Genomic DNA, 26,739 nt, shown 5'->3' with positions numbered 1-26,739 from the left:
CTCGGTACAACCTCGAGCTATTCTCACCTGAATGGTTTGCGCTAATGTATGTTTACACATATTATACAGATTAAATGTTGATTGAGCACTTCATACATGGAACACACGAATTTTAACTTCACATGAGAAATACACTTATGTTTGTAACTTGTTTGTTGAAACAGAATATAGTTCATTGCTACTTGAATGCATTATTCCTTAAATAACTTAATGCAGTCCTGATATATGAAATTCACTGATTATAGTTTTGAACAGAGAAGAGAATATACTTCTGTCTGCACACAATAAGACGAGCAGTACATTACTGCTTGTGTGCAGTGTACTTTAAACACTATGCAGGATGCTGTTGGGGTGGAGGAGCCTCGGAATAGAAGTTCTTCGAGCCTTCTCCTCCCAAGCGACATTACCTCATTACTACAGTCTCAGTATGCGGTGCCGGTGATTACTTGTTTTATGATCGTTGCGTTGTTTGTGACTGTATTGTGGCACGCAGTGTCACACACTGTTGGTTTTGGTTCAAAAATGGCTCAAATGACTCTGAGCGCTATGGGACTTAACTGCTGTGGTCATCAGTCCCCTAGAACTTAGAACTACTTAAACCTAACTAACCTAAGGACATCACACACATCCATGCCCGAGGCAGGATTCTAACCTGCGACCGTAGCAGTCGCGCAGTTCCAGACTGAAGCGCTTGGTTTTGGTCCCTTACATGTTGATCCCTTCTGAATCATGTTCACTTAGTGTTCCTTCCTCCGTTTCGAAATCTGTGCTCGTGTATGTGTCTTCCCATGTGGTTGGTTGTGTTGTTTGTGCTTGTCTACGCCTCCTTCCATATGGGTTTTGGCGCTTGTATTCTTCGTGCAGAGTGCTCGATACAGTCGGTGTTGTTGACGACGGGCAAGCAGAGTTGCACATACGGCCACCCGTTGAGTTTTGTGTGCATGCTGTACCCTTCCACCCGATTTTTGAACCTTCCCCATTGCATGAAAATGTCGCAGTATCGTGGAATGATCGTAATTCACCACGTATGCTAGTTCTGGAGTACTCTTGCGAGGATTATTATGGATCAATGCGTTTAAACGATCTTCATTAAACCCCGAAACTGTTCCTGAAAGTGGAAAGTCGCTGTTGTCAAAATGATCCTCCTTAAAACGAGGGAGCCGGCCGTGGTGGCCGTGCGGTTCTAGGCGCTTCAGTCCGGAACCGCGAGACTGCTACGGTCGCAGGTTCGAATCCTGCCTCGGGCATGGATGTGTGTGATGTCCTTAGGTGAGTTAGGTTTAAGTAGTTCTACGTTCTAGGGGACTGATGACCTCAGATGTTAAGTCCCATAGTGCTTAGAGCCAAAAGCTGTTGTCATTCCGCTATTGAACGCAAACACAAAATTGTGTCAGAAATTTTCCGATTTCACCACTTGGCACTCCATACTCTATCGTCCACATCATCACTCACTATCTCCGATTTACAAAATGACAATACGTAAACAAACATAGCAACAGTGAACTAACATTAAAAATGACAATCGATAAATAAAACTGGAATAAGTGGTTCAAATGGCTCTAAGCAGTATGGGACTTCAACATCTGAGGTCATCAGTCCCCTAGAATTAGAACTACTCAAACCCAACTAACGTAAGGACATCACACACAACCATCCGCGAGGCAGGATTCGAACCTGCGACTGTAGCAGCAACGCGGTTCCGGACTGAAGCGCCTAGAACCGCTCGGTCACAGCGGCCGGCTAAAACCGGAATACCAACATGCAAAACAAAGACGCTGCGAACTTACGCACCAAGCTAATTCGTGCACAGTCCACGAGCCCCCTCATAGTGAGTGACGCACGGAGCACCAGGTACCACTCCCTGTCGCCTTCCTCCCCCCCCCCCCCCCCTAACCGCGTCCCTCACAGTCCCATTCTTGATGAGCGCGTCTAGAGAATGGCGGTCAGCAAAGCTTCGCAGGAACTCTAACTTCTCCGGTTTTTTCGTCATGATCATTTATCGAGATGTGTACCACCCGACAAAAATAGTGAAGCACTGGAAACAGGGGGAGGGCACGAAATGAACTTGAGAGGGAAATGACCACACATATCTGATGGCGTTACTCCAAATGTGGCCTTTGCATACATACACTGATTCGCTCGTGAACCGTTGCATCCCGTCTCGAGACAAATTGACTCACTTACAAAACTGCAAATAGCTCCACTACATGAACACAAGCTCGGTGGGTTAGTTCGCATACGCACATAACAGACCTGGACAGCAATTGCTGCGGAGGTACAGGCAGTCTGCAAAAGTTTCTCAAGAAGCTGCGGTTTTCGAGCTAGTTGAAAATGACTAAAAAAAGGTGACCTTTAAACGTCGTGTCACCCCTCGCAACACTCACACCACGTGGGGAGTATTACAATGTTGTTCGTAGCACTACATAGCCCTACAAAAATTTGAGACGACACGAAATTTTTCCCTTCCTCCCCCCCCCTTTTTCTCTTCTTTGGTTGGGTGGGTTAAAGATTAAAGGGACCAAACTACAAAGGTCATCGGTCCCTTGTTTCATAAAAACACAGAGCAGAGTGAAACTATCCACCAGGCAGGCGAAGCACTAAAAGAAAAATTCCGGGGGAAGAAAAGCCCCATAGTCCATTGGAAGACAACACGGAAAACAGAGCACAGCAACAAAAACAACAGAGAGAAGAAAGGCAGAAGGAATTAAAACTGCACAGCAGAGGACTGTGGCTGGCTGATCACGAAAATAATAGGATGAGCCAGCCACTCTGCAACACGTTAAAACCTCCGGCCTAAAAGTTTAGGGCGGAGTCGAATCACAACACAAAACTAATTAAAAGAGAGAGCTCAAAAGAGGGTGATGTTAAAAAAAAAAAAAAACCTAAATGGACCTATAAAAGTCGCTTGCGCGAATAAAACTTAAAACCCGATCTGCCATAGAGACATTGTCACCTAAAAGAGATGATAAAGCACCCTGCAGATTAAAAGTTCGCCTGAGGGCGGTTAAAAGAGGACATTCCAACAATATATGGGCCACCGTCATAATCGCACCACAGCGACAATGAGGGGGGTCCTCTCGACGCAGCAGATGACCATGCGTCAGCCAAGAGTGACCAATGCGGAGCCTACAGAGAACAACAGAATCCCTGCGAGAGGCCCGCATGGAGGAACCCCACACGGTCGTGGTCTCCTTTACTCGCCGCAGCTTGTTGGCTGCAGACAGAGTGCGCCATTCCTCTGCCCTCATCCCAAAGACCCGACGGCGCAACACCGATCGGAGATCAGTTGCCGGGAGGCCGATCTCCAACGGCAGTTTGCGGGTGGCTTCTTTAGCTAACTTGTCGGCGTGTTCGTTGCCCGCTATCCCAACGTGTCGCGGGGTCCATAGGAACACCACTGAACGGCCACGTTGTTCAAGAGCATGAACGGACTCCTGGATGGCAACAACAATGGGATGGCGTGGGTAGCACTGGTCAAGAGCCTGCAGACTACTGAGAGAGTCACTGCAAATGACAAAAGACTCGCCAGTGCTGGTACGAACACGCTCAAGGGCACGAAAAATAGCTGTTAGCTCTGCGGTGTAAACACTGCAGCCGTCCGGCAAGGAGCGCTGGTCGACATAATCCGCATGAGCGTAAGCGTACCCCACACGGCCATCAACCATCGAGCCATCGGTATAGATAACCTCCGAGTCACGGGATGCGTCGAGGAGAGCAAGAAATTGGCGGCGCAAGACTGCAGGAGGAACTGAATCCTTTTGCCATTGGGAGAGGTCCAGCTGAAGCTGCGGCCGACGGATACACCAAGGTGGTGTATGTGGGCGGACCTGAAAAGCAGATGGAAGAGGCAAAGACTCGAGTTCACTAAGGAGTGACCGAACACGGATCCCAATTGCGTGGCCTGATCGTGGCCGCCGGCGTGGAAGATGGACTGCCGCATCGGCGAAAAGGAGACGGTAGTTAGGGTGACGGGGAGAACAACGGACGTGGGCAGCATAGTTGGCTAAGAGTTGTTGACGCCGAATGTGGAGCGGAGGAACCCCAGTCTCAGCAAGTAGGCTATTAACAGGACTGGTGCGGAATGCTCCCGTCGCCTATCGAACCCCACAGTGGTGAACGGGGTCCAGCAGTTGCAACGCTGAGGGCGACGCTGAGCCATACGCCACACTCCCATAATCCAGTCGGGACAGCACAAGGTCTTTGTAGAGCTGCAGCAGCGTGTTACGGTCTGCACCCCAAGTTGTGTTGCTGAGGCAGCGGAGGGCATTCAGATGCTGCCAGCACTGACGCTTGAGCTCACGAATATGTGGAAGCCAAGTAAGCCGGGCATCGAACAGCAATCCCAGAAAACGGTAAGTGTCAACAACCCTGAGCTTAGCATCCTGAAGATAGAGCTCAGGGTGGGGATGGACAGTGCGACGCCGACAAAAGTGCATAACACAAGTCTTCGCAGGAGAAAACTGAAACCCATGGGCTAGGGCCCACGCCTGCGCCTTGCGTATGGCTCCCTGCAACCGACGTTCTGCAACACCAATGGTGGAGGAGCTGAAAAAGATACAGAAATCGTCAGCATATAACGTGGGTGAGACAGACGACCCTACTGCTGCTGCAAGGCCATTAATGGCCACAAGGAAAAGGGGCACGCTCAATACAGAGCCCTGTGGAACGCCGTTCTCCTGGATATGAAGTGAACTATGGGATGTGCCAATTAAAACGCGGAAATTCTGAATAAAAATGGGGAGAGAGCCCCGGAGACCCCACCTGTGCAACGTGGCGAGAATATGGTGCCGCCACGTCGTGTCATATGCTCTGGAGAGGTCGAAAAAGACGGAGACGAGGTGTTGGCGCCTGGAAAAAGCAGTGCGGATTGCAGACTCAAGGAAGACCAAAGTATCGGCGGTGGAACGGCCCCGACGGAAGCCACTCTGGCACGGAGCCAGAAGACCCCGAGACTCGAGCAGCCAACACAGCCGTCGACTTACCATGCGTTCCAGCAGCTTGCACAGAGTATTTGTTAAGCTGATGGGCCGATAACTATCCACAGTAAGCGGGTCCTTACCAGGCTTCAGCACCGGAATGATGGTACTTTCTCGCCACTGCGACGGAAAGACACCATCACCCCATAGGCGGTTGAAGATGGCAAGAACACATCGCTGACAGTCCGGGGACAGGTGTTTGAGCATCTGATTGTGGACGCCATCTGGCCCAGAGGCTGTGTCGGGGCACTGTGCCAGGGCGCTCTGGAGTTCCCACAAACTAAATGGGGCGTTATACGCCTCAGGGTGGCGAGAAGCGAAAGAAAGCCGTTTGCCTTCCTCCCGGCGTTTGAGTGCGCGAAACGCAGGCGGGTAATTCCCCGACGCAGAGGCCCGAACATAGTGCTGTGCGAAATGCTGGGCGATTGCATCGGCATCGGTGGATACTGCCCCGTTGATGGTAAGCCCTGGGACACCTGTAGAGTACTGCAATCCAAAGAAGCGCCGAATCTTCAGCCACACCTGGGAGGGGGAAGTACGGGAACCAATGTTGGAAACGTACCTCTCCCAACACTCCTGTTTCCGCCGTTTGATAAGCCTCCGTACCTGAGCACGGAGACGTTTGAATAAAATGAGGTTCTCCAAAGACGGGTGCCGCTTATGTCGCTGAAGAGCCCGCCGACGTTCTTTAATGGCGTCAGCGACCTCTGCAGACCACCAAGGCACCGACTTTCGCCGGGGGCACCCTAACGAACGAGGAATGGTACGTTCCGCAGCGGAAACAATCGCTGCAGTCAGTGTCTCAACCGCCACATCGATGGTACCATGGGGGAGAGAGTCAACAGTGGCAGCAGAGGAGAACGTGTCCCAGTTTGCCTTGCTAAATGCCCATCTAGGCGAGCGCGCAAGGGAGCGACGCTGTGGTAGTGAAAGGAAGATCGGAAAATGGTCACTACCACACAAGTCCTCGTGGACTCTCCAGTGGACCGATGGTACAAGCCCTGGGCTGCACAACGACAGATCTATGGCCAAGAACGTGCCATGCGCCACACTGAAATGTGTGGCGGCGCCAGTGTTTAAGAGGCAGAGGTCGAGTTGGGAGATGAGATTCTCGACCTCCCTGCCTCGGCCAGTAACCTTCGTTCCACCCCACAGGGGATTGTGGGCGTTAAAATCCCCCAGGAGAAGAAAAGGCGTGGGGAGTTGGGCGACAAGTGCAGCCAATTCGGTCAGGGAGACTGTACCACCTGGAGGGAGATAGACACTGCAGACGGTTATGTCCTGGGTAGTCCTTACACGGACAGCCACAGCTTCCAATGATGTTTGAAGGGGCACAGGAGCACTATATACAGAGGTAAGGACATACACGCAGGCTCCACCTGACACACAATTGTAAGTGCTACGGTTGCAGTAATAGCCCCTGTATCCATGAAGGACAGGGGTCCGCATTGCCGGGAACCAGGTTTCTTGGAGGGCAATGCAGAAAGCAGGTGTCAGGCTTAGAAGCTGCCGTAGCTCAGGGAGATGGCTAAAATAACCGCCACAATTCCACTGGAGGATTGTACAAAGCGTGTCCGGTAGGGGCATTCAGGCACTGAAAAGGCAAATTACTTGGCAGGGTCACATGCTGCCACCGACTGAGCGACAGACGTCACTACGGCCATCGTTTCTGAAGAGACGGCGAGATCAAGGTCATCAGGGGACGCAAAGAGCTCGACCTCGTCCTCAGAGGCTGAGCTGACAGGGAGCGTTGGTGCGGGAACCACTGGGTCCTTATCCTTCTTGGAGAGCTTCCTCTTCTCTCTCTTGTCTTTGGGAGGAGGGTTGGCATGCTGGGAGGGCTTTCCTGACGCAGTATCAGGAACAGAGGAAGAGCGTGAAGCCCTTCGACCAGCAGCTGGTGGCTTCTTCAGCCACTGGCTAGTGTCTTGTGAGACACTGGGGAAGTCCTTGGAAGTGACGCCCCCAAGGGATCCCTTCCGAACAAGTGAGGCCGGAGGAGGCTGTTGCTTCTCCAGCTGAGCAGCCGGAGAGAGCCGTCGCTTCTCCAGCTGAGGAGCCGGAGAGGGCTGTCGCCGCTCCGGCTGAGAGTTGGGGACTAACGTCCCCGGTTGCTTGGGGCGCACTGCTCCCAAACTCGGTGTTTTGGGAGTAGTGGAAGAGAGAGTGGCCTGTCCCAGCGGTGAGGCAGACGTTACTTGATTTCTCTGTGGGCCAACAGAGAAGGTAGTCTGTGCAGGAGCTGGTGGCGGCAGTGTGACGTTAGCATAACTCCTCAACAGAGGTGTAGGGGCGAGTCGTTCTAATTTCTTCTTTGCCTCTTGGTAGCTTAAACGGTCCAAGGTCTTAATTTCTTGTATCTTCCGCTCTCGTTGATAGACTGCACAGTCTGGTGAGCAGGGAGAATGATGCTCCCCACAGTTAACGCAGGTGGGAGGCGGAGCACATGGAGCATTACGATGTGGAGGTCGTCCACAATCACGACACGTGGGGCTGGAAGTGCACCTGGAGGACATGTGTCCAAATTTCCAGCACTGGAAGCATCGCATAGGGGGCGGAACATAGGGCTTGACATCGCACCGGTATATCATGACCTTGACTTTCTCAGGCAAGCAGTCGCCCTCAAAGGCCAGGATGAAAGCACCGGTAGCGACCCTATTATCCTTCGGCCCCCTAAAGACACGACGGACAAAGTGTACACCTCGTCGTGCCAGGTTCTCACGTAGCTCGTCATCAGACTGTAGCAGAAGATCTTTATGAAAAATAATCCCCTGGACCAAATTTAAGGACTTATGGGGAGTGACAGTAACGGGGATGTCACCGAGCTTCTCACAGGCGAGTAATGCCTGGGACTGTGCAGATGAAGCTGCTTGTATCAAAATGGCCCCGCTCCTCATTTTGGATAGAGACGCCACTTCCCCAAACTTATCTTCGAGATTGTGCACAAAGAAAAGAGGCTTAGTCCCCAAAAACGAATCCCCATCAGTTCTGCTGCATACAAGGTATCGTGGCGAATACGGCTCCTGTCTGTCTGCAGCCCTACGTTCCTCCCATGGTGTGGCTAGGGAAGGGAACGACTTCGGGTTATATGTCACAGCGTTAAATTCCACCTTACCACGCTTAGAGACATTGGCGGTCGGACGACCACCAGATTGAGATTTCACCCGCTTCATTGCGGGGCATCCGCCCCGATGCCACCCACTCCGACCAGGGGCTCTCCCCACGGGCGCCACCCAGCCACAGCAAAGGCCACCTGGCAGGACGGCCGCTGCTGGGAGTCCCGATGCCCCAGAGAGACGAGCATCTACTCCTTGGCTTACGTGGGAAGGTGTCAGCGCAGGCATCGGCAGTACGATCCCTGTGTTGTCAGGGGGCTACAACCTAGAGGGTACATGACGACACCACCACAACGGGCTGGCTACCGTGCTGGATTTTGGGTGCCATGGGTAGTCCATAGTGATCGTGGGTGCTGGTGGTGACGCACTAAGGGCGGTACATACACAATACATCAGGTGTCTATGCCCAAAATGAGGGATGGAGGGTGCAGGTACGACGCCAAGACGATCAAGAGTGCCAAGGTCGTAGGGCACAGAGGACTGATGGTGCACCACGTAAGGTGTCCTTCCCCAAAAGGCTCGTACTTCTGTGGAATTTGGAAAAATGGAGGTCAAACCCTAATGGGGACCATCACATTAAGGCCAAAACGTTTGAGACTCCTTTTAGTCGCCTCTTACGACAGGCAGGAATACCGCGGGCCTATTCTTACCCCCGAACCCGCAGGGGGTTTCTCTTCTTTGCGTGAGGTACTTGATATCGTTGACAGCAGCACTGGACGGAGTTGACACCCGAGCTGGTCGCAGACGTGCTCCATCAGGGACAGATCTGGGGATCTCGCCGGCTGCTCGAGGCCATTCGTAGGCCCACGTGCCTACTGAAAATTGACACCACGAGACTGACATGTGAGAGGTGACGTACGAGGATCCACGATGTCCGTGACGTACCATTGTGCCCTCAACCACTAGCAGGCGTGATATAAAATCGTACCAGATTGCTGTCCACACGATCAGGCCAAGGGTAGCCCCAAACTGCCAGTTTGAAACATTGGAGCAATGGGACTTCTCCACAGGTCGCTGTCATACTCGCCAGTGAAGGTCATCCGGTGTGGTACAGAACCGCCATTCGTGGCGAACACAATGCGACGCCATTCACCAGCAGCGCACACTTCCCGGGCACTGTATCAAGCCAAAAGCAGTCGTTTGGCTTGTGGTATTAACGGCGGCCTACGTGTGGGACGCTATCCCCAAGTCCATCTGCTGCTGGTCTCGAGTTACCTGTGCGGCAGGACACACAATAATGCGGGGACTCCATTACTTGTCCTCAGATGCTAGGAGGAGCTGTGAAGGGTCACCGTGTGCTCGGTGCAGAACACGGTGATCCTCTCTCGAGGTGGTCACACGTGAACGAGCGCAGCCTTGACAGTGAGCGTGCCTACCCTCAGGTTTCCATGCAGTCCAGCATCACTCAACATAAGATCCGAATGCCCCACAAATCTGGATATTGCTAGACCTGGCCATCCGGTCCAATGGAGACCTCCATTTCAAACTCTGATGTGCTGATAATGCTGTCTCACACGAGTACTCAGCATGTCCGTGTCCTTGACAGTGATCACTCAACCTCTAACGTTATTCAGGGCCTTACGTACTCCATCACGCCCCTTAACAACTTTAAGCACAAACAACACTAATGCACTCTAGTGGCCGTTCTACGTGTCGAAGGGAATTGTAGCTCTAACCGTTTAAATACCCGCTGATGGTATGTGCGTGTACGAAGTTACTTTCACTTCTGACCATGTCTTCTGGGCGCTTCAGCTTTTTGCCAGCATAATGTTGTTGTTGTGGTCTTCAGTCCTCAGACTGGTTTGATGCAGCTCTCCACGCTACTCTATCCTGTGCAAGCTGCTTCATCTCCCAGTACCTACTGCAGCCTATATCCTTCTGTATCTGTTTAGTGTATTCATCTCATGGTCTCCCTCTACGATTTTTACCCTCCACGCTGCCCTCCAATACTAAATTGGTGATCCCTTGATGCCTCAGAACATGTCCCACCAACCGATCCCTTCTTCTAGTCAAGTTGTGCCACGAACTTCTCTTCTCCCCAATCCTATTCAATACCTCCTCATTAGTTATGTGATCTACACATCTATCTTCAGCATTCTTCTGTAGCACCACATTTCGAAAGCTTCTATTCTCTTCTTGTCCAAACTATTTATCATCCATGTTTCACTTCCATACATGACTACACTCCATACAAATACTTTCAGAAACGACTTCCTGACACTTAAATCTATACTCGATGTTAACAAATTTCTCTTCTTCAGAAACGCTTTCCTTGCCAGTCTACATTTTATATCCTCTCTACTTCGACCATCCAGTTATTTTGCTCCCCAAATAGCAATACTCATTTACTACTTTAAGCGTCTCATTTCCTAATCTAATTCCCTCAGCATCACCAGACTTAATTCGACTACATCCCAGTATCCTAGTTTTGCTTTTGTTGATGTTCATCTTATACCCTCCTTTCAAGACTCTACCCATTCCGCTCAACTGCTCTTCCAAGTCCTTTGCTGTCTCTGACAGAATTACAATGTCATCGGCGAACCTCAAAGTTTTTATTTCTTCTCCATGGATTTTAATACCTATTCCGAATTTCTCTTTTGTTTCCTTTACTGCTTGCTCAATATACAGATTGAATAACATCGGGGATAGGCTACAACCCTGTCTCACTCCCTTCCCAACCACTGCTTCCCTTTCATGTCCCTCCACTCTTATAACTGCCATCTGGTTTCTATACAAATTGTAAATAGCCTTTCGCTCCCTGTGCTGTACCCCTGCCACATTCAGAATTTGAAAGAGAGTATTTCAGTCAACATTGTCAAAAGCTTTCTCTAAGTCTATAAATGCCTTTCCTTAATCTAGCTTCTAAGATAAGTCGTAGGGTCAGTATTGCCAGCATAATATGAGCTGTATTTGTTTATTACAGATATTTTTGTATTTTTGTTTCTCATTAATTGTGTCAGCCTGATTAGCTGAGTGGTAACGTGATTGCCTACTGTGCAGCAGGCCAGGGCTCGATTCGCGGCCGGGTTGGAGGGTTTCTCTGCTCGTGGACTGGGTGTCGTGCTGTGCGCATCATCAGCGACACCCAAGTCGCCAGATGTTGCGTCACCTGAAATAAGACTTGTCACTCGCGGGGGGGGGGGGGGGGCGAACTTCCCCGGATGGGGCCTCGCAGCCATCAATGCCACACGATTATTTCATTTTTTTAACGTCACACACATTTCTAAATATTCCATTTTAAACGAATACTTTCTTCTAACATTTGTATCGTACTGAACATAATGTACATTACGTAGAATACCTGGTTCGGTGCAAGATAGGGTCTGATTGCTCTAGTCTTGCCATGGTGAAGTCACCATCACGATCTTTTCATCTTCAACAGTTTCCAGCTCCAGGCTGGGTCTGTTTGGAAAGTAAGCGTCGCTATCGACTCCTGCTTTCTTACTCTGGCCTATTCCTCGCCTCTTTTTTCAACACACTCCTCTCAGCCGTCTGTCCCTTGGTCTTCCCTTTGATTGTTTCCTTCACATCTCCATTTCATGTACCTTCCCCGGAATCCTCTTGTTTTCCATTCTTTTTAAGTGCCCGTGCCATCTTAGTCATGATGTTTCTGTCCTGCTCTGCAAGGGTCTTTGTTTCACTATTTCCGTTACCCTTTTATTCTTCATCCTATTCCTCCTTGTTACTCCTAACTGCTTCTGAGGAACTTCATTTCACATGCCAATAATCTGCTTACGTCTCTTATCTACATTAACCGAGTTACAGATGCACAGGTCACTATTGGGAATTACATATTTTCTTTTCTGTGAGACCTCTTTGTTATAAACCAGGTTTCTAACACTTCGCAGGAATGCTTCTGCTTGTCTGCTGACCGATTTCTCATTTCTTCCGTTTTCCTCTATTACGCTTCCCAAGTACTTCACATACTTCACCGTCTTCAACTGTTCACCTCCAATCCTCATTCTGCTAGTTGGTCTGTCTTCCTTTCTAGTTGTGATCGTGCTTTTACATTTCTTATCATTAAATTTCCTTCCAAATCATTTCACAGTTTCTTCGCAAGCGTCCAGGATAAAGTAACTAAATTAAAAAAAAAATGAAATGATTGACAAGATACCTATATCCTTATTTTATTATTGCCGAGTGGCTATCTCCTTATACCCATCGACATAGTATCACTGTTAATGGCTATTCTACAGTACATTTCTTTAGTTGCTAATTACAAAAAAAAAATAAATAATTGAAAGATCAAATCGCTAGAGACAACTTGTAAAATTACTACAGTATAAGTTCTCAAATACCATAACGTTATACAAAATTTACAAACATATGTACAGCAGCCCTAGTTACACTACTGGCCATTAAAATTGCTACACCAGGAAGAAATGCAGATGATAAACGGGTATTCATTGGACAAATGTATTGTACTAGAACTGCCGTGTGATTACATTTTCACGCAGTTTGGCTGCAGAGGTCCTGAGAACTCAGTACCCTGAACAACCACCTCTGGCCGTAATAACGGCCTTGATACGCCTGGGCATTGAGTCAAACAGAGCTTGGATGGCGTGTACAGGTACAGCTGCCAGTGCAGCTTCAACACGATACCACAGTTCATCAAGAGTAGTGACTGGCGTATTGTGACGAGCCAGTTGCTCGGCCACCATTGACCAGACGTTTCCAATTGGTGAGAGATCTGGAGAATGTGCTGGCCAGTGCAGCAGTCGAACATTTTCTGTATCCAGAAAGGCCCGTACAGGACCTGCAACATGCGGTCGTGCATTATCCTGCTGAAATGTAGGGTTTCGCAGGGATCGCATGAAGGGTAGAGCCACGGGTCGTGACACATCTGAACTGTAGCGTCCACTGTTCAAAGTGCCATCAATGTGAACAAGAGGTGACCGAGACGTGTAACCAATGGCACCCCATACCTTCACGCCGGGTGATACGCCAGTATGGCGATGACGAATACACGCTTCCAATGTGCGTTCACCGCGATGTCGTGAAACACGGATGCGACGATCAGGCTGCTGTAAACAGAACCTGGGTTCATCCGAAAAAATGACGTTTTGCCACCCAGGTTCGTCGTTGAGTACACCATCACAGGCGCTCCTGTCTGTGATGCAGCGTCAAGGGTAACCACAGCCACGGTCTACGATCTGATCGTCCATGCTGCTGAAAACGACGTCGAACTGTTCGTGCAGATGGTTGTTGTCTTTCAAAAATCCCCGTCTGTTGACTCAGGGATCGAGACGTGGCTGCACGATCCGTTACTGCCATGCGGATAAGATGCCTGTCATCTCGACTCCTAGTGATACGAGGCCGTTGGGATCCACCACGGCGTACCGTGTTACCCTCCTCAACCCACCGATTCCATATTCTGCGAACAGTCATTGGATCTCGGCCAATGCAAGTAGCAATGTCGCGATACGATAAACCGCAATCTCTAGAGGCTACAATCCGACCTTTATCAAAGTCGGAAACGTGATGGTACGCATTTCTCCTCGTTACTAGAGGCATCACAACAACGTTTCACCAGGCGACGCCGGTGAACTACTGTTTGTGTAAGAGAAATAGGTTGGAAACTGTGTTCGTGTCAGCACGTTGTAGGTGTCGCCAGCGGCGCCAACCTTGTGTGAATGCTCCGAAAAGCTAATCATTTGCATATCACAGCATCTTCTTCCTGTCGGTTAAATTTCGCGTCTGTAGCGCGTCATGTTCGTGGTGTAGCCACTTTAATGGCCAGTAGTGTAGTTAGGTCGAACATATTTCATCAGATTTATTTCTAGTGTACTGTTTTAAGGTTACAATAAGACTGCCATCGAATTGAAAGGGGAGCTTATGTGAGAACGAGTGCTTGGCTAAAGATTTTTACCGTGTGTTGTGTGAGGTGCTCAAAAATAGTTGATGGTTCATGTCTTCTTCATTGTGTAAGTTCCGTAATGGAGACTCCTGCAGTCCAGTTCAGGACAGGCGGATTATGAATTTGTAGTAATTTAAGGGCACGCGCGTAATCGTTTTTATGACTCTTCTGCTTCTGCTCCAACTAGTAAATCAGCCGATAATAGTGCACCCATTTAGAGATGTAGGTCGAGTCCCATTGCGCGTGGCAGCCGTTTCTCACTTTTTCTTTGACCGTGCTCGTCATTTCTGGATAAGGAAGTCTCTCCAGCAGAGGCAGCTATGTCGGTGGCGAGTTTGTGCAGCAGGTGGTTGCTGATGGGGAAGCGTAAAGCGGCCGCGCCTCTTGCAGGCAGGACTCGGCTGTACGCCCACGCGGCCGACTCTCTGCACGGCCTGGTCACCATCAGGGCTCTGGGCAAGGCGGAGGAGGCGCTGCACCAGTTCCACACCCGGCAGGTAAGGCCAGCAGACTGCACGTGTCTGCAAAACTGACGCTGCCAACCTGCTTGTTTACTATCGATAATGTAATTAAAAACGACGTACGCATCTCTTTATTTCTGCACGCGCGGGTTCTGAAAGCGTAACTGGACATAAACAGTTAAGACATAGAATTTGGCTCCTCTTTTAACCTATACTGTAGATCCCTCGAACAAATGCTATGCACAGTGGCTGGAAGAATGCACAGGTAAAGCGCCCCTATGCGGTGTGAGAGTGTGGGTGCTATTGTGTCATTCTGCGCAACGGATAAATCTGAGATGTACTCTTTACCCTGTGGCTCTTGCAAGATGCAATTTCCACCCCCACACTATTACAGAAGTCAGACAGACGCTCCTAACGTTCTGAAGAGAAATGCCTGAAAAACTTTCAGCAATAAATGTCTTCTGGAGTAGTCCGCTGTAAGCAAATGACACAAAATTTCACAAAAATTTCTTACATAACTAGTGGGATACTTGGGTACAGGAGTAGTGCTAGTTAGTGAAAGAAAAACATGAAACTAACGAAAATTATTATTTATTTTGCAAACATTCTGAGAAATCACAATGGCACTTTTAGTTGTGAACTGAAAGAGTTATTTCTGGGTTCTTTTCAGAATGCGAAGTTACCCCTTAAGGATAGGATTCGCTAATGAAATTTCTACGCAAAGTTTAAAATTGTTATTGACTTGGCAGAATGGCTGAGAGCCGCGCCTACCCAACTTGAATAATTACCCATTAGAATGTTGCTAGGTACGGTCGAGGCTGTTGCGTGTGAAATGCAGTGAAGTGTACTGTTGTGGAGGAAATATGGGGCTCGCAGTAGCTGTAGCACACAATGCCGTAAGCTGCAATGACTGCTGTCTGCGCTGCTCGCTGCTGACAAATAAGATAACTCTCGTTCCATCTGGATTGACCTTCGCCAATCAAACTCTCCCTACGCCTTGATGAAGTCGAGGACTCCTATTCTCCCCTAGTCTAACTATTGGCGTGGTACACCAGTCAGATAACCAGTCCACCGCGATGCCACTAAAAAATTCGCTCGCTGGCGTTTAACTGTAACTGTGTCCGTTCACACCGCACAATAAGTGTGGCAGCCGACAAAGTGAACAACGCTTAATCGCAAGGACTCAATATAGAGTCGCACTTCGATTCGCTCTCGACAGAGGTGCTCTCCCAGTGAAGTACTGAGGAGAGACTTGTTCCTCGCTCTTTGAGTACACATACGAGCGCACACGCTCTCGTTACGTGTTCTCGATCCAAGAGCGACAACAGAACGGCCCCTCTCCACGCCAGACGTGAAGGGGTATATCTTTCGGTCTCTTCCATTACTCCTTCAGCTCAAGGCATCAGAAATATCGTCTGCCAATAAGCATTGCTCGTCTAAAATGGGAGAATGACATTTCGTTTAAGGCGACCAATCCGGAAATCTGCAGCATCGGCGTTTGGCGTTTGCTGTCTCCCTGTGAAAACCTCAGAAACTGCGTGCTATGTTTGTAAAGAATGTGTGGGCTGGGTGCTCCCACACGATGTAGCGGAATTTGCTTTTAAGTCAAACACAGGGTCGTTCTTCCTTTCACTCGGGCAAACGCTGTGTGCTCTACAGACGGTCGCCGGCCGACGTAGATAGGCTGAATCGTCCTCTGAAGGGACCGGCCCCCCATCGTGCGGTTTGCGACCGTTGTGTCTTGAATGTGTGTGTGTACGCCAGCCTTGAGTATTTCAACCCCGATGCGCACTTGTTATTTGCGTATTGTTTACATCAATTCATACGAAATTGACTTTATCTTATCGAGTTTCCATTCGAATGAAGCGTCTTGATGTGCGGAATATGATTGTGAGGGCGAAATATGTAAGTAATGAAGGTCAGAAGACCACAACGTCTTACAGCAGAAAGTAGCAGAAGTGACCCCACTAAACAACCGTCCAATACCACCAATATACAATAACTGTAGAATCTTAGAATATCAACGAATTGGACAGAAATATGGAAAGACCGAACACATGGCACGTTACCACGCCTAATACAGTGTAGCAAACCAGATGACATTCGAAACAGCTTCCAGTCGTCTAGGAATGGATAAATACAGGTCCGAAAGGTTTTCAGGGGAATATTATACCTTTCTTTCTGCAAAGTAATGGCAAGTTCAGGCAACGATCGTAGATATGGATAGCTACCATACACCTTTCTTCCCGAAATGAATCATAAAGGCTGAATAACATTGAGATTGGTGACTGTGGTAGCCTTGATAGTTCATCCTCGGGCCCACAAAATCAGTCCTGGAAGATGTGAACTCTGTGAACAAGGGTCCTGTCATCTTGGAACACTGCATCAACATTGGGGACCAAACACTGTACCGTGGGATGATCCTCATAAGCTAACATGATCCTATACTCCTTGCAGTGTAACCATGGGGCCCATGGAATACTATGACATCACTGTCCAATTCAACACCGAGCCCACGCCGTGTTTCACTCTTGAGATATAACAGTGTGTAAAGAGTGTGAAACGAGATTCGTCTGAGCAAATGACTTTCTACCTTTCTCTATGGTGGAGGGTTTATGGCTTCGGTACCTCGTTTTCCTTTTACGGGCATTTTCATCGCTGATGGGTGGTGTTGCAATTCCAAATCGCCCTGCACTTCTACATCTACATCTACATCCATACTCCGCAAGCTGGTGTGTGGCGGAGGGTACCTTGAGTACCTCTATCGCTTCTCCCTTCTATTCCAGTCTCGTATTGTTCACGGAAAGAAAGATTGTCGGTATGCCTTTGTCTGATTTTATCCTCATGGCCTCTTCGCGAGATATACGTAGGAGGGAGCAATATACTGCTTGACTCCTCGGAGAAGGTATGTTGTCGAAACTTTAACAAAAGCCCGTACCGAGCTACTGAGTGTCTCTCCTGCAGAGTCTTCCATTGGAGTTAATCTATCATCTCCGTAGCGCTTTCGCGATTACTAAATGATCCTGCAAAGAAGCGCGCTGCTCTCTGTTGGATCTTCTCTATCTGTTCTATCAACCCCATCTGGTACACATCCCACACTGGTGAGCAATATTCAAGCTGTGGGCGAACAAGTGTACTGTAACCTACTTCCTGCTTATGGAGCTCCCTTCGTGTTGCTTTGATACTGACAGGGTTCACGAGTGCGACATTCGTGCTACATTGACTTTTTCAGCTATAGTCCCCTTATTTTTCACTACAGCCCTCTTCAATCAGCGTCCGTCACGATCAGTCAACACAGAATTTTGTCCGCGTTGTGACTTAGTGCATGCCGTTTCTCCGATTTCGCTGTATGTGGCATAAATCTTCGATACAGTGCCTCTTGAAATATCGAACACTCCGGCTACCTTTGTTACAGAAGTACCCCCATACGAGCAACAATTTCCTGAAGTTGAAATCCAGTACCCAGCGAGGTAGCGCAATGGTTAGCACACTGGACTCGCATTCGGGAGGACGACGGTTCAAACCCGCGTTCGGCCATCCTGATGTAGGTGTTCCGTGATTTCCTTAAATCGCTACAGGCAAATGCCGGGGTGGTCCTTTTGAAAGGGCACGGTCGACTTCCTTCCCCATCCTTCCCTAATCCGATGGGACCGGTGACCTCGCTCTTTGGTCCCTCCCCCAAGCCAACCAAACCAACCAATCAAATCGAGTAGCCTCCGACGTAATGCGCTCACATCTGCGCTCAACACGGCTCTGACCACGAGTCAGAGTTGCAACGCGTCGAAGCCGCTGCACGGGTGCTGCTCGTGGTCAAATACAACAGCGAGCCTCCAGGCGCATGTGTGTGTTCAAACACGCACGTCTCGGGATGTTTCAATATTCTTGTCCAACCCTCGCAGTCTGAGCTCGTACATAATGAGGGACACTTCGGTTTATTGGTAAAATGCAGGCCGCCTACAAAGGGGCTCGCCTGCACAACACTTGTCTCACTTAAACCCAGAAACTCACGGATCAAGGCATTCAGGTAGATGCAAAATTTCTTGACGTCCACAAACGATTTACCTCAGTACCGTGCCGACTCTATTATCGAAAGTACTACTGTATGGGGTACCACGCGAAATTTACGTCTGCGTTGAAGGTTTTCTGGCAGGGAGGACGTAACCTGTTATTTTGCATGGAGCGGCTGGTCATAATTAAAGTGCAGCTACCGACGGAGGTCCAGTTAGGGCTGTAATTATCGTACGGCAGCGAGACTTGTTAGATAATCTATTGCGTTACTGCGGAACCGATTACTGCTGCAAAAAAATATTTTCAATTTTAGCCACCAAGTGCAATTCTGGCGCTGTCAGTGCAAGGGTGACGTATAAAAATGTTTCCATATGTAACTGATTAGGAATGGGCAGAAAAGGCCAAACAGTGAGAGAGGCATAAAGTTGATATTATTATTAACCGCAGCTTACACAGTTTGTTCACCGGAGACGTCGACGAGATACTGTACAGCGCCAGATTCGCACGTGGTAACAACAACTGCAACCAATATTTTCCACCGTAAATCGCTTCCGCATTAATGCATTAGTGTCGCATACATTGGCAACTTAAGTTTAAATGCGATAATGATGGAAGCTGAAAGTCGGCAGTCTCATCATTATTGTAGATGAAGATGAGGAAAATTTAGTTATAAGAGCTAAAAGATTAACTTTAAATGTTCAGAAATGCCAAATTGTGCATTGCAAAAACACAGAAAAGTATTATTAGAGACATAATTACAACAGGTATCAGTAAGCTCATTCAAATAACTGGCTAGACAAGTAATTTCGAGCTATTATATAAGCCCAGTCGTGGGAAAAGCAGATGAGTCACTTTGGTTTATTGGTAAAATACCGGGGAAGTACAGTCCAGATACAAAGAGGGTTGTCTGAAAAAATACTCATGCGACCTATTCTAGGATATTGCCCAAGTGTGTTGGACCCGTACCAAATAGGACTTGTTGTTGTTGTTGTTGTTGTTGTTGTTGTTGCGGTCTTCAGTCCAGGGACTGGTTTGATGCAGCTCTCCATGCTACTCTATCCTGTGCAAGCTTCTTCATCTCCCAGTACCTACTGCAACCTACATCCTTCTGCATCTGTTTAATGTATTCATCTCTTGGCCTCCCTCTACGATTTTTACCCTCCACGCTGCCCTCCAATACTAAATTGGTGATCCCTTGATGCCTCAGAATATGCCCTACCAACCAATCCCTTCTTCTAGTCAAGTTCTGCCACAAATTTCTCTTCTCTTCAATTCTATTCAGTACCTCCTCATTAGTTATGTGATCTACCCATCTAATCTTCAGCATTCTTCTGTAGCACCACATTGCGAAAGCTTCTATTCTCTTCTTGCCTGAACTATTGATCGTCCACGTTTCACTCCCACACATTGCTACACTCCATACAAATACTTTCAGAAACGACTTCCTGACACTTAATTCTATACTCGATGTTAACAAATTTCTCTTCTTCAGAAACGCTTTCCTTGCCATTGCCAGTCTACATTTTACATCCTATCTACTTCGACCATCATCAGTTATTTTGGTCCCCAAATAGCAAAATTCATTTGCAACTTTAAGCGTCTCATTTCCCAATCTAACTCTCTCAGCATCACCCTACTTAATTCGACTACATTCCATTATCCTCGTTTTGCTTTTGTGGATGTTCATCTTATACCCTCCTTTCAAGACACTGTCCACTCCCTTCAGCTGCTCTTCCAAGTCCTTTTCTGTCTCTGACAGAATTACAATGTCATGGGCGAACCTCCTAATTCCACGTCGGACCTCCTTTCGCCCGGCGTAGCACAGCAAGTCAACGTGGCGTGGACTCAACAAGTCGTTGGAAGTCCCCTGCAGAAATATTGAGCCACGCTGCCCCTATAGCCGGCCATAATTGCGAAAGTGTTGCCGGTTTGTGCACGAGCCGACCACTCTCTTATGTCCCACAAATGTTCCATGGGATTCGTGTCGGGCGATCTGAGTAGCCAAATCATTCGCTCGTATTGTCCACGACGTTGTTCATACCAGTCGTGGACCACTGTGTTCCGGTGTCATGGCGCATTGTCACCCATAATAATTCCACCATTGTTTGGGATCATGAAGCCCACGAATGACTGCAAAAGGTCTCCGAGCATAGGAACGTAACAATTTCCAATCAATGACCGTTTCAGTTGGACCATAGGACCCAGTCCACTAGCTTGCACAGTACCTTATTTACAACATGGGTCCATGCCTTAGTGGGTTCTGCGCCACACTAGAACCCTACAACGAGCTGTTACCAACTGAAATCGGGACTCATCTGACCAGTCTACAGCTCTACAGTCGCCCAAGGTCCAACCGATACGGTCACGAGTCCATGAGAGGCGCTGCAGGCGATGTCGTGCTGTTACCAAAGTGACTCGGGTCGTAGCCCATTTTTCGCGCCACTGTTCTAACGGATACACTAGTCATAAGTCCCACATTGATTTCTGCTTGTCTGTTAGTACTGGTAACTCTCGCAAACGTCACTGCTCTTCGTCGTTATGTGAAGGCCGTCGTATTGTCCGTGGTAAGACGTAATGCCTGCAATCTGGTATTCTCGGCAAACCCTTGACACTGTAGATATCGAAATATTGAATTCCCTTGCGAATTGCGAAATGAAATGTCCCAGGCTTATAGCTCCCACTACTATTCTGCATTCAAGGTGTGTTAATTCTTGTCGTGCAGCCATAAACATACCAGTTAGCTTTTCACATGAATCACCTGAGTTCAGATGACAACTCTGCCTATGCAATGCCCTTTTCTACCTTGTACACACGATGCTACGCCATCTGTGTATGCGCGTATTGTTATTCCATGGCTTTTGTCGCCTGAGTCTATGTTATTTTCAGTCTTCGCATTTCGATGCTTGTTGTGGGTGTGCCGGCCGGACTGGCCTAGCGGTTCTAGGCGCTACAGTCTGGAACCGCGCGATCGCTACGGTCGCAGGTTCGAATCCTGCCTCGGGTACGGGTGTGTGTGATGTCCTTAGGTTAGTTAGGTTTAAGTAGTTCTAAGTTCTAGGGGACTGATGACCACAAATGTTAAGTCCCATACTGCTCAGGGCCATTTGAACCATTTTTTTGTTGTTGTGGGTGCTCAGAACTAACAGGTGTGGACCAACAGTCGGTACGGGTCGACCGAAGTGTCCGATCCACCCGTCGGCTTTGACCCGTGATGTAAGGCTGTTGTGGTGTGTGGCGTCACGACGGCGCGGAATTTAGTTTGTGAGAGCGGCGTGTTTGTAGGTGTCGTTTTGATGCGATCGGTGTTGCTCTCTGGAGGTGTGTTAGGTGATATTTTTGGTTTAGTTTGCGAGTGTGGCGTCGTGTGTGAATTTTGGTAAATTGCTTTTTTTATGTCTTTGGTAGGTATAGATATGACTGACAGGGTCAACAGTTTTCGGTTGTCGGCTATGATGGGGGACAGTGCATTGTCTCTAATAAAATTTCTTCAGCTATTCGGATTTTTGGACGAAGTCGCGAAGTGTTCGGTATGTCGTGAAGAAATGAGGCTTACTTAAAGTTCCGGCATCTCGGACCAGGGACGCTGTATGTGGAGATGTCGTAAGGATAACAGGTCAAGGGAAGTGTTCGATCCCAATTTACGAGGTCGGGAGCTGCTGTTGAGCTATTTAGGTCAAGGGAAGTGTCCGCTTCCAGATGATATTGTGTTTAGTGGTATTTGGGGAGTTTTGTGATGGTTTTTTCGTCGTTTTTCGTGGTTTTGTATGGGGTTCGGTGTCTAAATTTGTTTATATTTAGTTTGTCCCCAACCAAAAACCCCATATTTCCCGCGCTTGTCCCGTTAGTGTCATTAGGTCTTTTGTGGAACGTGCGTGTGTGTTTGTTTTTCGATGTATTTTCGTCCTCATAAAGTGTACGTAACGACTTTATATGCGCCATATTGGAATCGTGGTTTATGGTCGTTTCCGCCATATTTGTGGCGTCATGGGTGAAAGCAGACGGGCGGGATCGGACGCTTCCGTATTTCCCTCGGTACTATATAATGCAATTGGCCTCACCATTGTACGGTATATTTTTTATTTTAGGTGAATAGGCATCTCATGACAACAAACAGCAACAGGAAAGTCTCTGAATCGCAATCTGGTCACTCTGATTCTCGCTAACACACCCTCACTCGCATAGCCGTCGCTCTATAGTCGAGAGCCTCGGTATCAGAATGTTTCCATCTTGATGAAAGGAGCCCCATTAATTTGTATACTTCCAGGAGCTGGACTCGTCTCGGGGACTCAATCACGAGGACGTTTACAGATCTCTGCAGACCATCATTTCCATATTTATACTCGAGTTCAAAGTTCCCGCCGCAGGCATCACATCATGACACTGGTCACGGTACGCATTTCTGTACGACGTGCGTTAGGGCATTCAGAGAGCATTGGAGTCAGAACTGAACATCGATGAACGCCGACTGACGCAGGGAAGCTGTCAGGCAGTCTTGCCAGATGACCGCACCGGGCTGCTACTGTTGTGCAGCACTTTTACTCAGTTTATATAAGTTTCTGCCGCTTTGTGGTTGCGAAGAGGATACCAAATCACCTGCAATTTTGCTCCGACATAAGCGCTGTCCTCCGTGTAACCCCGCGAGAAATCATCTCCCTGCGTCACGTCCGGCAACCCTGATGGCGACTCCAGTGGTTCCAGGTCAGCGGCCGTGACGCCGTCTCTCCAGCGACGTGCTGCCGTCTCGCTTTCGTACACACTTGTGGAAACACTCACAGATGAAAGCCCAGCTATTAATTTCATGCTGCGGCACGAATCACTTGTGCAGCGTGTCAAATGGTTCAAATGGCTCTAAGGACTATGCGACTTACCATCTGAGGTCGTCAGTCCCCTAGACTTAGAACTACTTAAACCTAATTAACATAAGGACAGCACACACATCCATATCCGAGGCAGGATTCGAACCTGCGACCGTAGCAGCAGCGCGGTTCCAGAATGAAGCGCCCAGAACCGCTCGGCCACAGCGGCCGGCCAATCGTTAGTACCGTCACGAGCCACTACCTGCAGTTAGCCACACCCTCTGCTCTTCATGTCATCGGAAAGCACTCTTCCCACATGTGCAATGACACCAAGTATGTACACAGAGTGCACACTAATTTTCTTCACCCTCCTGGCAGCCATATCCACTGCAGCGGGTCGAGACAGCTGATAGCATTGATAGTTCTCTCAGCGAAGAAAAATGGTTTATAGACTGCCTTGTTGGGACATTCCATAGTATACTTTAAGTTTCTCGATATCCGGACGTGTTCGACTGTTGCATTTGGATTCTCTGTCCCCAGTATACGTGCTGTTGTGTCGGTTGACCATTCCAGAAAGATGAAAAGCGGCCTCGTGACTGAAGACCAATCTGCTTGCCAAGTCTTTATCTGTGTGTCCACACGGGTCTGGACAGCTCAATTTGTCGTCATGGTTTATGGCTAGCAGGAGCTGCCACTTGTATGGTTTCACACTCAATCGTTTACAAATAATTTTCCAAAGTTCTGGCTGAGGGATGTTTAGTACTGCACCCCGTAAAATCACGTCCCTCACAAGGTCCTCCGTCTACTGTGACACGACAGGTCGGCTCCAATTTTTTCCATCGCACAGCCAACCATCCTCACTGAATTTCTTGCAGCACTTCACTGTGCGGTAGACTGGTCGTGTCTTGCGAAAATTGCCGCGATAATCTCTTTGCACGCGCTCACTGCCGATTGGCAGCGGAAGAAATACTAACACATTTTGGGTTCGGGCCTAAGCTCATAGAGTTTTCAGTAAGTTTAAGAAACGCAACAGATACAATAACAGAGACTTTAGTCATCAATAATATATTCTCCTTCACAATTTACAACAGTCTGCAAATGTTGGGGTAACTTTTCGTTTCCGCGACTGTTGGAATCACGTGGTTTTGAAGCGAACAACTCGTCGAGACATGCTGGGAGCGCATTTTCATCTGGAGAGGAAGTTCCTTGCAGGTTGTTCGATGGAGAGCGGAAAAGGTGAAAATCTGAGGCCGCAACATCAGGTGAACGACGTGGGTGCGGCGTCACTGCCCAACCCTGCTCCTGTACAGTGTTCGCAGTCAGACTATCAGAGTGGGGGCGGGAGTTCCCGTGGAGAAGCACCACCTCACGCAGTCTTCCTGGTCGTTGTTCTTGGACTGCGTCTGTAAGACGTGTCATTCGTTAACAATAAAACTCAGCAGTGTCAGTCACACATCGAGGAAGCAATTTGTAGGCCACCACGCCGTTGCTGTTCCATCAGATGTATGACGTCATCTTCTGTGGGTGCTCACAGATATTTGTGTGGAGAGCTGCTGCCTTGTTTGGGCTCAACCATTCCTTTCTTTTCCCTGATGTTATACAAGAAAACACCATCCCTCGTCATCAGTAATGATACAGATAGGAATGGTCGGTGTTGTTCTCGAGACAACTAATGACGAGCAATCAGAGATGCAAATATGACCACTCGCTGATTTCTGTCATTTTAGCTTCTTAGTGCATTCTGTACCCATGCACACGATTTTTGAACCTTCCCAACCACAGGCAAATGCCGCACTATGGAGGGACGATCACAGTTCATCACATTTGCCAGTTCTTATGTATAATGACGTGGGTCATTGAGGATTAACGCGCTTAAACGATCTTCATCAATCCCCGAACTTCTTCCTGAATGCGAAGTCACTAATGTCAAAACAATCCTCCCTAAAACGAGAAAATAGTTTCCTTGCCATGCTCTGTCCATTGGCATTATCCCCGTACGCGGCGGAAATGTTTCTACGTGCCTCCACTCCGTTGCAGTCAGCCCTCTATTGAGATCAGAAGAATATGTGGGAAATGCTTCAATTTCTCCACTAGCTACTCCATTTTCTAGCGCGCAGCTCCACTCACTATCTCCAAATGACAAAACGACAATATATAAACTCAAATGGCAACAAGGAACTACAAATAAAACATGACAACCGATAGATAAACCCATATAAACTGGAACACCAACGTACAAAACAATAACGCTTGGTACTTGTGCACCAACCTAATAACATAGTGCTTTCTCTGCCCGGTTCTCTGCCATTATAAGCAAGTACGGTAGATTGCGCCCTTGGCAGCCATTCTCCAAACTGACTAGCCAGCACCAAGTTCACAAAACACTTTGAGAATCTGTATCACAACTTACGGTATCGTTTTTTACGTTACGTTTACACGTTTCCTTACAGCAATTTCTCGAATTGTTTCCCAGACTTTCTGATTGTCCTCTAGGAACTGAAATATAAAAACCATGAAAACATTTATCAGTAAACAAAATTTATTGGAGTTCTATGTGTGTTTTTGCATTAGTGCACGTCCGACATGAAGTGATCTTTCGGTTTCTTTCAGGACGACTACATGTGTTCGAAAGCCGTGTCTGCCGAAATAAGCAGCGAAGCCAACCTGTGGATCGACGGCACGGTCGCTTTCTTCGCACTGTTCACTGTAATAATAATCATCATATTCGGAGAAAGTAAGTGAAACTTCTTTTTAGTGTAAATACCACGGCTAATGAACAAACGAGGATAATGGAGTGCAGTCGAATTAAATCAGGCGCTGAGGGAATTATATTAGGAAATAAGACACTTAAAGTAGTAAATTAGTTTTGCTATTTGGGTAGCATAAAACGGCCGATGGCCGAAGTAGGGAGGATATGAAATGTAGACTGGCTGTGGCAAGGAAAGCGGTACTGAAGAAGAGAAATTTGTTAACATCGAGTATAGATTTAAGATTCAGGAAGTCCTTTCTAAAGGTACACTACTGGCGTATCACCCGGCGTGATGGTATGGGGTGCCATTGGTTACACGTCTCGGTCACCTCTTTTTCGCATTGACGGCACTTTGAACAGTGCACGTTACATTTCAGATGTGTTACGACCCGTGGCTCTACCGTTCATTCGATCCCTGCGAAACCCCACATTTCAGCAGGATAATGCATGACCGCATCTTGCAGGTCCTGTACGGGCCTTTCTGGATACAGAAAATGTTCGACTGCTCCCTGGTCAGCACATTCTCCAGATCTCTGACCAATTGAAAACGTCCGGTCAATGGTGGCCGAGCAACTGGCTCGTCACAATACGCCAGTCACTACTCTTGATGAACTGTGGTATCGTGTTGAAGCTCCATGGGCAGCGGTACCTGTACACGCCATCCAAGCTCTGTTTGAGTCAATGCCTAGGCGTATCAAGGCCGTTATTACGGCCAGAGGTGGTTGTTCTGGGTGCTGATACCAGTTCTTGTATAATATATTTGTCCAATGAATACC

At 48.2% G+C, this 26,739-nt stretch overlaps 1 protein-coding gene across 1 annotated transcript in view; it reads left to right on the top strand.

Moving 5' to 3' along the window:
- The window catches only part of LOC124716877 (ATP-binding cassette subfamily C member 4-like), a 193,344-nt gene that overhangs the window by 118,227 nt on the left and 48,378 nt on the right, over positions 1–26,739 (top strand). Inside the window, exons 15-16 of the mRNA XM_047243429.1 lie at positions 14,340–14,446; positions 25,825–25,948. Coding sequence (XP_047099385.1) covers positions 14,340–14,446; positions 25,825–25,948 — 231 coding nt within the window. The remainder of the gene's footprint in view (positions 1–14,339; positions 14,447–25,824; positions 25,949–26,739) is intronic.

Source organism: Schistocerca piceifrons, chromosome 9, assembly GCF_021461385.2.
Source record: "Schistocerca piceifrons isolate TAMUIC-IGC-003096 chromosome 9, iqSchPice1.1, whole genome shotgun sequence".
In the NCBI taxonomy this organism is placed as follows: Eukaryota; Metazoa; Arthropoda; class Insecta; order Orthoptera; family Acrididae; genus Schistocerca; species Schistocerca piceifrons.
The sequence above is the reverse complement of the archived record's forward strand: the minus strand, read 5'-3'. Positions and strand labels throughout refer to the sequence as shown.